Source organism: Schistocerca nitens, chromosome 4 (assembly GCF_023898315.1).
Source record: "Schistocerca nitens isolate TAMUIC-IGC-003100 chromosome 4, iqSchNite1.1, whole genome shotgun sequence".
NCBI classification, from domain to species: Eukaryota; Metazoa; Arthropoda; class Insecta; order Orthoptera; family Acrididae; genus Schistocerca; species Schistocerca nitens.
In genome coordinates, this window is record NC_064617.1 from 407,406,889 (window position 1) to 407,421,512 (window position 14,624).

At 40.5% G+C, this 14,624-nt stretch overlaps 1 protein-coding gene across 1 annotated transcript in view; it reads right to left on the reverse strand.

Moving 5' to 3' along the window:
- Nucleotides 1–4,261: 4,261 nt before the first annotated feature.
- Nucleotides 4,262–14,624, reverse strand: part of LOC126251992 (enolase-like) — a 115,238-nt gene continuing 104,875 nt past the window's right edge. Inside the window, exon 7 of the mRNA XM_049952772.1 lies at nt 4,262–4,576. Coding sequence (XP_049808729.1) covers nt 4,454–4,576 — 123 coding nt within the window. The 3' untranslated portion in view covers nt 4,262–4,453. The remainder of the gene's footprint in view (nt 4,577–14,624) is intronic.

Sequence of the window (14,624 nt, forward strand, 5' to 3'; positions counted from 1 at the left end):
CGCGTCACAACGGATCGCACTCAACCATAACGCGTCACTTTCATGCTGCCACCCAAACAGCTGTCGTTACCTCATCCCATGGAGGAATACTCTCCTGGAATACTACAGCAACAACAGCTCGATTCAGGCTGTGCCCTGACGAACTCAACTCAACCTGTTCTTCCAAACATTCTACAACACTTACCGACACTGCCGCCATTTAATCCCGACAGAGCAACAACCTGGTTCAAAATTATGGACGAAGTATTCAACCATTACAAATTCAACGAGTCAACCAGGTTTCTGTGCCTCATCACCCACCTGCACGACCAGGAGGACTTGATTGCTGACCTGGTCAACGCCCCGGACTCATCTACCCGGTACACTCTAGCCAAAAAGACAGTTCTACATTGGCTTCCTCACTCAACTGAGGCAGCAATACGGCAAGTGCTCCATGTTGAGCAACTAGGCAACAACAAACCTTCCCAGCTCTGGAGACAGCTATGTGCCCTGGTCAGCGCCGATCTATTCTTTGACACAGTTCTCCTCGCCATCTGGTCAGATAAACTATCTCCTCACATCCGCTTTGCTCTGGCTCAAAGGTCTCCTGAACCCATCGAGCAAAGAATGACAATTGCTGACAAGCTAGACGATGCATCACTGCTCTATTTCGCCAACCACTGCCTACCTGACAAGTCTCAGATTCAGGCTCATCGCCCTCTGGCCGGATGTGGCCGGGGCCATACTGTGCCAACCGTTCCGCTCGCTCTGGGAAGCAGTAAACAAGCAACTGGGATGTCACTGCCCCACCCACGGTCACGCCCCCTCCTGCAACCCTACCTGCCAAGGCCACCGAACCTCGGCCACCCACTGGCAATGAACTTTCCACAGGAAATGCAACCGCACTACCCGTACTGTTACTTCCACACACGGTTTGGCGAGGCGGCACGCAACTGCAGACCACCCTGCTACTTCCCAAATACCAATCGCAGGTAGGTCAGGATGCCGCCTCCTGCACATAACATGACAGGCACCCCCCAACAGTGCAAACTGTTATGAACAGTCTCGCGGTAGCAAGCATCGAGACCAACCAGGACAAATTGCAGCTACATCAACCCGCTGTCACTTTTCTTGGTTTTCAGGTCTCTGCCGATGGCATTTCACTGCCTCCTGAGAAAGTACAAACAATACTAAACCTATCCATACCTTCGTCATTCAAAGACCTCCAGCGCTATCTGGGGACGGTTAATTGTTATCACCGACATCTACCTCGGGCTGCGGAGATTCAGGCTCCACTGACGGACGCCTTGGCAGGCACCAACACTTCTGGATCTCGGCCCGTTCCATGGACCCCTGCTATGACTGACTCTTTCACTGCTCTCAAAAAACTTCTTGCCGAGGCCTGCACCATCGCACACCCTCATCCCAATGCGCAGCTTTTCATCACCACAGACATGAGCGATACTGCCATCGGCGCTGTCCTTAGCCAGACAATTGATGGCCAAACTTCGCCTCTGCAGTTCTTCTCACACAAGCTCACCAATGCACAACGCAAATATTCCACGTTTGACAGGGAGTTGCTCACGGTCTACAAAGCAATCAAGCATTTTAAGACTGATGTTGAGGGACGCCCTTTCTATGTTTTAACGGACCACAAACCCCTGGCTGTGGCCATTATAAACCTGCCAGCTAACCCGCCTCCTCGCCACTTCAGATACATGGACTTCATATCTCAGTTGACCACTGATGGTCAATGCTCCGACCACTCCCTCCACGTCGGACTTACGTACTTGGTCGAGTGACTTCCAGCTCCAATCGTTGAGCTCTCCTCCGACCTCCCATCTACTCCGGTCACACGCACTCCGTTGAGTGACCACATGCTCCCCACATTGAGCTTACCTATGATCAGGCCCTCACTGCCAGGCTCTTCGCCGGCCCCTTCGACCTTTCCACTGTTGCCTGTCTCGCCCTGTCGAGGTTTCTCACGCCCCCACCCCCCATCTTGAACGTTGAACATGCCCTCGTTCGAGGTGTTTGTGCCTGTCCCCCGAGACAAAATTCACGACATCTCAATAATACCGCACGAAGATACACTGTTTGTCATGTGTTTCTCTTCATCCAGTGCTCATGACACAACCTCCGCCATTCCCTGCCACCTGGTGGAATGTGTTTCTCTCCCACACGATGTCAACCTGGACATGCTTTGTGTGTTCGCCACGTCCACTGGAGACATCGTCATCATTGCTCCGTTCCACCTGCAATCCACCAGCCTACCTATCGCCACACAACCAGCACGCCCAGTACAACGCCCGGCTCGCTTCAACAACTTCCAGGTTTGGTGGCCGAACCATCCTTCACGACATCTACCCACACAGCTCCCCAATGACGCTGTCAAGCTGACCATGGTCCGGCTCCCGTGGACTACTCCTGCCAATGCGATAGTCACCCCCCCCCCCCCCACTTCTCAAGAGTACTCCGTACTGCAGGTGGGAGTGGGGGGGGGGGGGGGCGGCGGCGGCTATGTGGCGCTGACGAAATCGACACCAACATCGATGTATCCATCTTTGAACTAAGCTAAGATTATCTTTGGCCTCTTCCGCCATGTTCAGTTCTTTGTGAACCTTGCTTGTGTGTAGTTGTATAAATGAACTACTCCAAAATGGGAGTGTTGTTTGATGTAACTGACCCGAACATCCCCCTCAGCCATATGATCACTGAAGACAAGTCATCATTCACGTGGGTGATGGCAGCTGTATGTTGTCGCTATTGAAATGATTTACAGGTGGGCAGAAACGATGATACTCATGAAAAAACATATTTCCAGGATGACTTTTCATTCCAATGTCACACTGCTGTCTTCTGTTTTCCAAGTAGTTTTCAAACAACTACAGTGTACTGTCTAAAAATCTTAGCTGTCACATATTTCTGAGCAGTCTGTGAAACACTTTGCTGCAGTCAAGTAGTTACAAGGCTACATCATCAACCCCAGGAACTACTTAAAACTCTTCTTTGCCTCTTGAGGAATTATATGTTAATTAGACCTTTCTCTTCAAAGTGGTTGCACCTATGGTACCATTAACCGTATTGTTACGGCATGCAAGCCACCGCACCCTGGCGAGGTAAGTAGTTCACAGGCGTTTTTTAGTTTTATGTAGATGAAAAAGAGACAGTGATGGACACTGTGTCCCTGTCTAGTACACACAATAGAGATTCTCAGGACTCAAAAAATCTCACCAGTCACGAGTCAAGGAGGCTCATCAGTCAGCTAAATTATGAACATATCAAGACTTCTGTTGGTATGATGCAAGATGACTGTTCTATAAATGAATTTGATGGCATATAATCACATCAGTTTGTATGAGAAGTCGATCGAGAAGCTCCTGGTACAGAATCTGTCAGTGATGAGATATGCCAGCAATTATCTGATGCCATTCAGTCCAAGACAGTACTTTGTGTGAGGTGTAGCAAAGGCTGTGAAACTTAGGATCAGCCACACATTTCATTTCATTAACAAGAAAACAATGAGTCACAGTTTTGTCACCTACGAATCCTGCCAATAAGCTGAATCTCTAATGGTCTCAATGAAGGGGCCAAGCAAAGTATGCAACTAATAAATTTACTTGCTGATTCATTGGGAAACAATGTAGATTTAATTTCCCAGCAGTATTAGCAATAAAGCTTAGTATACAGAGATTAGAATGAAATAATTTGCATGTAACTGATTATTGCAGTATGTTATTTTGCCCGTCACTCCTTCAGTACTGCGTAACCGAATCCAATTATTCCAGACACTATTATTCATCTATGCAACTATCACACCTGATGCCTGTCTTCACTTGCAATCTGGAATCACTTATATGTTGTCCTTTCTCAGACATTTGTGCCAGCTCCTATATGGACTGCATCATCTGAGTTTGCAATACAGTGTTAAAAAATTCAGTGAAATCTTGCATAACATTTTTAGTGATTGAGTATCACCATTCTACCAGTTAACACACAGATCTTACTGCATGTAAAATTGTAGAACAATTAATCAGATTTCTCTGTACATTATCCACATGGAAATGCTCATTTGAGAGACTAGCTTTGGAAGTGACAACAATGAAAAATAAAAATAGATTTTATTTCTTCATCAGTTCTGTATTTTTTCACATTATGGCTGTTTATACAATGGCTTCATTTCTCACCTGTAAATAACATTTTTCAGCGAATGTGTTGAGATATATTGAGTGTCAGATTTTAAGATTTTAGATGAATATCAGATTTTAAGATTTTGGTCTAATGTTTTTGTTTGTAATCTGTATTCTCTCTTCTTTAAATATGAACATTTCTGTAAATGCATAATAATAAAAAAACTAGTTAGTATGACATAAGAACAATAATTATGTCTAAGAGCTCAGACACTATACTGAAGACACTGACAACATTATCACTATAAAACAACATCACATTCCACAGAAATGTAAAAGGTGGTTTAGACTGGGCGGCGGAAATCTTTTCCAGCGAACCTAGCCGTGTGCCCCAGTTCCTCCTCAATGCGTAATAACTGATTATATTTAGCTAATCTTTCTGAACGACATGGTGCACCAGTTTTTATCTGCAACAAATAATTTTAACAAATTTGCATTACATTAATAAAAATTAATATTGTTCAAGACAGTAAAATCGTATAAAAATTACCAAACAACTTAAATTACAGAATTCTTCAATCAATTCTCTGTTAATTTTAGACAGAGACTTTTAGGTATTTACTCTCCATCACATTAAATCATATGTTTATGTATGTCCAGGCAACCTGACTAAAAAATAAATACTGTGGCAACGTCAATACAAACCTGGGGCAACACGCTTACCAGATGTCTTGTATTACTCAGGTCATTCATTACATTCCCATAAGTGAACTACGAACTGGTTCTCATGTTTCATCTATATATCCTTATTTTTCAAAACACTTACGTTGTTTTAAATTTCAGATCATTGAACAAACTGTTATTCTGACAATGTATCACCCAAGATGAATATTATACTGACTACTATGGTTAATGTATTTCATAGGTTTTTTCAGACAAATTTCAGCAAAAAACTCAATGATACTGAACTGCATTAACTGAATTTTATTATGAAATACAGTTAATGCAGTTCATTGTCATGAGTTTTTTGAATCCTCTACTTCAGTTTGTCTTTGCCACTGACACCTTCCTGCTAATTATATATTTGTTCTTTCTTCTTTACCTTCCTTCATCCTGCATTTCCTCCTTATGTCATTACCATCTCACACAACTTCCATTTCCTCTGCAGCTACCAAAAAAGTCACCAGTTAATTCCATGATTTGTTCATTTTATTCATTATAATGGATCCCTGTTACCCATGCCACATACACTGCATTTTTTAAACAAAGTATTAGTGTCTATTTTCCTTCACACTTGGGAATTGTAATTTATTACAGAGGTAATTAATATGTTTCAGATCACTACTATCAGCAACAAAATCTCCATGCTCTTGCGTGCACTGATGAAGATGATTATATTTTTGTTTAAATGTGCCATTGTAGAATTGTTGCCATTTCCAAGTTATTTTGAATTTCACACCATTCTGAAGATACAATATTTTGTCAATCATTTGTTTTATTACTCCTTTTCTGTTGTTTCATGGCATATTGTCTCTCTTGTAGTACAAGTGCAACATAATTTCTGAGAAGTAATGGTTTGAGTGTTACATGTATTTGTTTCCTTTTGGAGAGTGCTGTGTAACAGTAAAGATTAGCTTCATTCCACACAATTTTGTATCCTTCTACACAATTTTGTATACTTCTGTAGATAATCTGATATCTTTGCATGAGTGTACTTATCAAAAACATGATCTTCAGCTTTTTTAACTACACCTTCCAAGAACAAAAAAAAAAAAAAAAAAAAAAAAAAAAATTTCTGAAAATTTGGAATAGTGTTAGTCCGGCTCATTTATTTCATGCCACTGAGATACATCACTCTAGTGACATAACTTACAATGCTCATCATTAGTGATTGTCCTGCAATGAATAGGAAAAAGCACTGAAACATCTTATGGTCAAAGTGTTTTGATTTTTTCATCTTTCACAGGGCTAAATTAAAATAAGAACTGTGCACTTTCTTGCCAAAGTCTTTCTACTGCAAAATGCTGTACTTTGTTACTAGTGTTCACAATTTTTAATGCAAGATATTTCCAAACTAGGGGACTTTGTTCATCCAATGATTAGAATTTTTTCATTGATTTTTTTATTATAATGTTCAATGTCCCCCACTCTGTTTGTTCAGCAAGGTTTCCTTCTTTAAATAATTATCTCTATTTATTTATTTGCCATGTCCACTTTAATTCTTTTTCTTCGTGTTCCTACTACTCCACAGACATTAATATTCTTCACATAAAGACATTCACTTATATCTGATTGTATTCTAGATTTGGAAAGAAAATTATTTATTATTCTTTATATTCATTAATATATCAAAATTTATTCTATAACTTGTTATCAAAATTTAGGAAACACAAAACAACCAATATGGTCAATACAGCATTTGATAACATATTGCTTGCTGTAAAATTGTGATTCATTGTAAAATTGCTGCACACAACTTGTGAAACTTTTGCTAGAGAAATTTTGCCATGCATTTCATTTCCATCAGTGATGATGGGGTAGAAACAATCTTTATAGGGGGGAGGGAGACAAAACTATGGAAACACCAAAAACATAACAGATTATCATGGCTAATATAATGTAGGAAAACTGTTGGCATTCAACAGCTTCCAGTCATCTTAGAATGGATAAATATAGGTCCTGCATAGTTTTGGGACAAATATTATACTATGCTTCCTGCAAAATGGTGGTCAAGCTCAGTTAACAATGACAGAGGTGAACAGCAATCACAAACCCTTCTCTCCAAAGTAGAATACAAAGGCTAAATAAATACTGAGATCTGGTGACTGCGAAAGCCAGGAGAGATGTGGCAATTCATCCTCATGCTTACAAAACCAGTCCTGGACGATACGAGATGTATGAACAGAGGCCCTGTCATCTTTGAACCCAGCATCACCATTGGGGAACAAACATTGTCCCATGGGATGGACCTGATTAGTCAAAATAGTCACATAATCCTTGCAGAGTGCCCCTGGAATATCTCAATATGGCTGCCCAAATCCTCACTGAACCCCCACCATGTTTCACTCTTGGGATGTAAACTCAGTCAGAAGTTGGAAGAAGTGTGATACAGGACTCATCCAACCAAATGACTTCACTCCATTGCTCCACAGTCCAGGTTTGTGGCTTCAGCACCATGTTTTCCAGTTATGGACACTTGTGTTGCATGTGTGGTTTTGGATTTCCAGCTCACCCTGCAATTCCCAGCTTATGTAGCTCACATCTTATTGTTTTGGTTCTAACAGTGTTCACAAGTGGAACATTCAGTTCCGCTGTGACTTTGCAACTGTCGTCCTGTTATTTTTTGTCACAGTCTTCTCCAATGACCATCTGTCACAATCACTTAGGACACACGTCTGTCCACATTGTGACTTAGTAGATGAATTTTGTCCATTTTCCCTGCATGCAGTTCAGACATTCAATATGGTGCCTCTTGAAGCACCAAACACTTTGACTACCTTGGTTACTGAAGCACTACCATATGAGCATCAACAATTTTCTCACATTTCAATTCATTTTGCTCTGATATAATACATTCACAACTGCACAGAACACTGATCTGACCATGATTGACACTTGGACTATATTGAGGACACTGCACAGGTGTCGTTTGTGATCAAATACAGCAGAGCAACCTGCAGGCTTGGCTAACATTTGGATTTATGTTCAAGCATGCATTTCTCATGATGTTTCCACATTTTTGTGCAATCCCTGTAGTTAATTATCCTAGCAAGAATCATTTCCTCATCTTGGTGTACAAAATCATTGACTGAAGTATGGAGAACTAATACCTCATGATATAATCTGATGTGACACCCTTGGTCTAGAGGGAGCATCTTTGACTATTGATCAAAACTTTCTAGATCCTTCTTTCGAACGTTGTTAATACTTAAATTTTGAATAATAATCATCAGCAATGGTGGCCAAAGATTTCTGGCATGAGAAGTCACCCTTGCTCTGTCAATGGCCTCATCAAAGAGGGTGGAGAAGTGGACAGAGTTTAGGGCATTCAATCACCCTTTGGGTGAGAAACTGCCCCTAAAAGGCAGAAGAACCAGCAACGATCAATGGCATGTGTATAAAGAAGGCAATAGGAACCACAGGCTTAAAAACACACAAAATATATCCATGTCACATATGGCCTTTAAGTGAGAGAGAGTCATGATGCTCCGTCTACAGGCAAATGATTCTGGATTAGATCCCATTTGGATCTCAGTAAAGGGCTGCCAAGGTGGAGGTGATCATGACAAATGATTCTGGATTAGACCCCACTTTGATCTTGGTAAAGGGCTGCCAAGGTGGATGTGACCATGACAAAAAGATGGCATAACCAATGAAAGGGTAATACTCTGTGAATCAGAGCATGGAATGTCAAAAATTTGAATATGATAGAGAAGCTAGAAAATCTAAAAAGGGAAATGCAAAGGCTCAGTCTAGATATAGTGGAAGATGGATGAAGTAAAATGGAAAGACGATAAGAATTTCTCATCGGATGAGTAGAGGGTAAAATCAAAAGCAGCAGAAAATGGTGTAATGGAAGTAGGACTCATTATGAATGGAAAGGTAGGACAGACAATAAGTTACTGTGAACATTTCAGTCATCATATTCAACAGCAAATCAACACCAACTGTAGTTCAGGTATACAAGCTGATATCACAAACAGGAGGTGAAGAGACAGAGAAAGGATATGAGGATATTGAATAGGTAATTCAATGGAAAAAAGTAGATAAAAAAAATCTACTCACCAAGTAGCAGCATGGGAACACACACACAAAAGGGTTTAACTTTTACAAGCTTTTCGAGCCAGTGGCTCCTCCTCCTGGCAGAAGAGTTGAAGGGGAAGGAAGAGGGGTGAAGGACAAGGACTGGAGAGGTTTAGGGAAATGGGTACAATTCAGAAAAGCCACCCAGAACCCCAGGTCAGGGGAGACTTACCGGACAGGATGAGAAGGAAAGACTATCCATTTACATTATATTATCAATAACTGAATATTTTCATTGTTATATTAGCTCATACGGCCATCATTTCTTATGTAACCCTCTGAACAGGTAATTCAGTCGTAAAGAGAAGATGAGAATTTATTAATCGTGGGGGATTGGTATACAGTTGTAGGGGAAGGAATAGAAAAAAATGGTTACGGGAGAATATGGGCTTGGTTTAGGAATAAGAAAGACCGAGTTCTGCAATAAAATTCAGTTAGAAATAGCAAATACACTGTTCAAAAATCACAAGAGGAATAGATAGATTTGGAAACGCCTGTAGGTACAGGAAGATTCTGTTGGATTACATCATGGTTAGACAGATATTTCAAAAACAGATACAGGAATGCAGAGAGTCCCCAGGAACAGATGAAGACTCATATCACAATTTCATAATAATGAAGAGCAGACTGAAGTTTAAGACAATCATACAAAAGAATTAAATGTGGCAGTAAGTGGGATACTACAGTACTGAGGAATGGGATACCACAGTACTGAGGAATGATGAGACGTGTTTGAAGTTTATTAAAGATATGGATACTGCTATAAGGAGTCCACAGTAGGCAGTTCAATTGATGAGGAAAAGAAATCTCTAAACAGAGCAATCACAGATGACGGAAAGACAAGCATAGGTACTTTGAAGGTAACTGTGAATAAATCTTGGGTAACAGATGAAATACTTTAGCTGATGAACAAGAGAAGGAAGTACAAAAATGTTCAGGGAAAAACAGTAATACAGCAATATAAATCACTGAAGAATGAAATGGATGGCTGGAGGACAAATGTAAGGCTGTAGAGGCTTATCTTACTAGGGGTAAGATAGATACTGCCTACAGGAAAATTAAAGAGACCTTTGGAGATAAGAGAACCACTTGTATGAACATCAAGAGCTCAGATGGAAACCCAGTTCTAAGCAAAGAAGGGAAAGCAGAAAGGTGGAAGGAGTATATAGAGGGTCTATACAAGGGCGATGTACTTGAGGACAATATTATGGAAATGGAAGAGGATGTAGATGAAGATGAAATGGGAGATACGATACTGCGTGAAGAGTTTGACAGAGCACTGAAAGACCTGAGTCGAAACAAGGCCCCCGGAGTAGACAACATTCCATTGGAACTACTGGCGGCCTTGGGAGAGCCAGTCCTGACAAAACTCTACCATCTGGTGAGCAAGATGTATGAAACAGGCGAAATACCCTCAGACTTCAATAAGAATATAATAATTCCAATCCCAAAGAAAGCAGGTGTTGACAGATGTGAGAATTACCGAACAATCAGTTTAATAAGCCACAGCTGCAAAATACTAACACGAATTCTTTACAGACGAATGGAAAAACTAGTAGAAGTTGACCTCGGGGAAGATCAGTTTGGATTCCGTAGAAATACTGGAACACGTGAGGCAATACTGACCTTACGACTTATCTTAGAAGAAAGATTAAGGAAAGGCAAACCTACGTTTCTAGCATTTGTAGACTTTTGACAATGTTGACTGGAATACTCTCTTTCAAATTCTAAAGGTGGCAGGGGTAAAATACAGGGAGCGAAAGGCTATTTACAATTTGTACAGAAACCAGATGGCAGTTATAAGAGTCGAGGGACATGAAAGGGAAGCAGTGGTTGGGAAGGGAGTAAGATAGGGTTGTAGCCTCTCCCCGATGTTATTCAATCTGTATATTGAGCAAGCAGTAAAGAAAACAAAAGAAAAATTCGGAGTAGGTATTAAAATCCATGGAGCAGAAATAATAACGTTGAGGTTCGCCAATGACATTGTAATTCTGTCAGAGACAGCAAAGGACTTGGAAGAGCAGTTGAACGGAATGGATGGTGTCTTGCAGGGAGGATATAAGATGAACATCAACAAAAGCAAAATGAGGATAATGGAATGTAGTCGAATTAAGTCGGGTGATGTTGAGGGTATTAGATTAGGAAATGAGACACTTAAAGTAGTAAAGGAGTTTTGCTATTTGGGGAGCAAAATAACTGATGATGGTCGAAGTAGAGAGGATATAAAATGTAGACTGGCAATGGCAAGGAAAGCGTTTCTGAAGAAGAGAAATTTGTTAACATTGAGTATAGATTTAAGTGTCAGGAAGTCATTTCTGAAAGTATTTGTATGGAGTGTAGCCATGTATGGAAGTGAAACATGGACGGTAAATAGTTTGGACAAGAAGAGAATAGAAGCTTTCGAAATGTGGTGCTACAGAAGAATGCTGAAGATTAGATGGGTAGATCACATAACTAGGAGGTACTGAATAGGATTGGGGAGAAGAGGAGTTTGTGGCACAACTTGACCAGAAGAAGGGATCGGTTGGTAGGACATGTTCTGAGGCATCAAGGGATCACCAATTTAGTGTTGGAGGGCAGCATGGAGGGTAAAAATCGTAGGGGGAGACCAAGAGATGAATACACTAAGCAGATTCAGAAGGATGTAGGTTGCAGTAGGTACTGGGAGATGAAGAAGCTTGCACAGGATAGAGTAGCATGGAGAGCTGCATCAAACCAGTCTCAGGACTGAAGACCACAACAACAACAACGAAGAATGAAATTAACAGGAATTGCAGGGAAGCCAAAGCAAAATGGCTGCTGGAAAAATGTGAATAAATCAAAAAAGAAATTATTGTTGGAAGGACTGAATAAGCATGTAGGTCAGTCAAAACAACCTATGGTGAAATTAAAAGAAAGGAAGGCATCATTAAGAGTGCAATGGGAATTCCATTGTTAAATGCAGAGGAGAGAGCAAATAGATGGAACGAGTACACTGAAGAGCTCTATGAGGGAAGAAAATGTCTGATGACTTGATAGAAGAAATTCAAGTTGAAATGGAAGAGATTTGGATTTTCAGTATTAGAGTCAGAATTTAAAAGAGCTGTGGAAGATTTGAAATAAAATAAGGCAGAGGGGACAAATAACATTCAATCAAAATTTCTAAAATCACTGGGGGACAGAGGACGGGAGTTCGCAGTCAAATGACTATTCAAGTTGGTATGTAAAATCTACAAAACTGGCAACTTTCCATCATATTTCTGGAAAAATATCATCCACTCAATTCTGAAGATAGCAAGAGCAGGTAAGTGCAAGAACTATTGTACAATCAGTTTAATAGCTCATACATCCAAGATGGTGAAAAAAATAATATACAGAAAAACAGAAAAGAAAATTCGTTACATGAGGATCACCATGCCTTTAGGAAAGGTGAATGCACCAGAGGCAGTTCTGACAGTGTGCTTGATAATGGAAGCAAGACTGAAGAAAACCAAGACAAGTTCATAGGATTTGTTCACCTAGAAAAAACATTCAACAATATAAAATGGTGCAAAATGTTTGAAATTCTGAGAAAACAGGGGTAAGTTACAGGGAAAGATGGGTAATATACAATATGTCTGAGAACTAAGAGGGAACTACAAGACCAGAAGACCAAGAACAAAGTGCTTGGATTAAAAAGGGTGTGAGACAGGGATGCAGTCTTTCATCCCTACTGTTCAATCTGTACATCAAAGAGGCAATGGCAGAAATAAAGAAAGGTTCAAGATCAGGATTAAAATTCAGAGTGGAAGAGTATCAATAACAAGATTTGCTATTGACATTGCTATCATCGGTGAATGTGAACAAGGATTACAATATTTGTTGAATGCAATGAACACACTGATGAGTACAGAATATGTATTGATAAACTGAAAAACAACAAAAGTAATGAGGAGTAGCAGAAATGAGAATAGCGAGAAACATTAGAATTTGGGATCAAAAAGTGGACAAAATTATGAATTCTGCTACCCAATCAGTGAGGGGCGAAGTAAAGCCAACATAAATAGTAGACAAGTACAGACAAAGCGGGCATTTCTGGCCAAAATAAGTTTACTATTATCAAACATAGGCATTAATTTGAGGAACGTCCTTTGTAGACGGATTGCATTTTCCTAATATTCTGCTAATAAACTGAAGTCTACCAGTTGTTTAACCCATGACTGAGCTTATGTGATCATTCCATTTCAAATACCTACAAAGTGTTACGCCCAGGTATTTGTATCAGTTGGCTGATTCTAAGAGTGACTCACTGATATTATAGTCATAGGATACTATGTTTTTTTCTGTTTTGTGAAGTGCATAGTTTTACATTTCTGAACGTTTAAAGTGAGTCGCCAATCTTTGCACCACTTTGAAATCTTATAAAGAACTCACAGAACATCTATGCACTTTCTTTCAGACAGTACTTCATTACAGATACTCATCACCTGCAAATAGTCTGAGGTTAATATTGCCAGCAAGATCATTAATATACAACGCAAACAGCAAGAGTTCCAACACAATTCCCCGGAGCACAACTAAAGTTACTTCTACACCTGATGATGACTCTCCATCCAAGATAACAGATTGCATTCTCCCTACCAAAAAGTCCTCAATTCAGTCACAAATTTCACTTTATACTCTATACGATAGCACTTTTGGCAATAAGTGTAGGTGTGGTACTGAATCAAATGCTTTTTGGAATTCAAGAAATACTGCATCTACTTGACTGCCTTGATCGAAAGTTTCCAGTGTGTCACGTGAGAAGAGCAAGTTGGATTTCAAATGACTGATGTTTTCTGAATCCTTTTTGGTTGGCTTGGAAGATGTTATTCTGTTCAAGATATAGCATTACGTTTGAGCTCAGAATATGTTCTACAACAAACCGATGTCAAAGATAACGGATAGTAGTTTTTTGGATCACTTCTACTACGCTTCTTGTAAACTGATGTAACCAGTGCTTTCTCCCAACTACTGGGCATGGTTTTCTGTTTGTGTTATGACAATAGATTGTAGTTGAGGGAGGCACTAATGCCACCACAAATTCAGTGCAGAATCTGATAGGGATTCCATCTGGTCCTCGAGCTTTGTTCAGTTTTAATTATTTCAGCTATTACTCAGTTCGCACAGACGAAGGTCAATGGCTGGTTAGCCTTTAACTATATACGTGAAGACAGTAACTATTCTTGAAAGAACAGAATACTGTTGATGACCGTGCAGCTTTTCCCTGGAATAAATGATGACTAACTGAAACCCTCAGCTGCCGACAGGTGTTGTTGATATACCACGATGTGGACAGCTGAAAATGTGTGCCCCGACCGGGACTCGAAGCCGGGATATCCTGCTTACATGGCAGACGCTCTATCCATCTGAGCCACCGAGGACACAGATGAATAGTGCGACTGCAGAGACTTATCCCTTGCATGCTTCCCATGAGACTCACATTCCCAACTGTCCAAATGTCTATAAGGTACATTACATTTGTAGAATTGTGGACAGTTGGGAATGTGAGTCTCACAGGAAGCGTGCAAGGGATAAGTCCCTGCAGTCTATAAGGTACATTACATTTGTAGAATTGTGGACAGTTGGGAATGTGAGTCTCATGGGAAGTGTGCAAGGGATAAGTCCCTGCAGTCGCGCTATTCATCTGTGTCCTCGGTGGCTCAGATGGATAGAGTGTCTGCCATGTAAGCAGGAGATCCCGAGTTCGAGTCC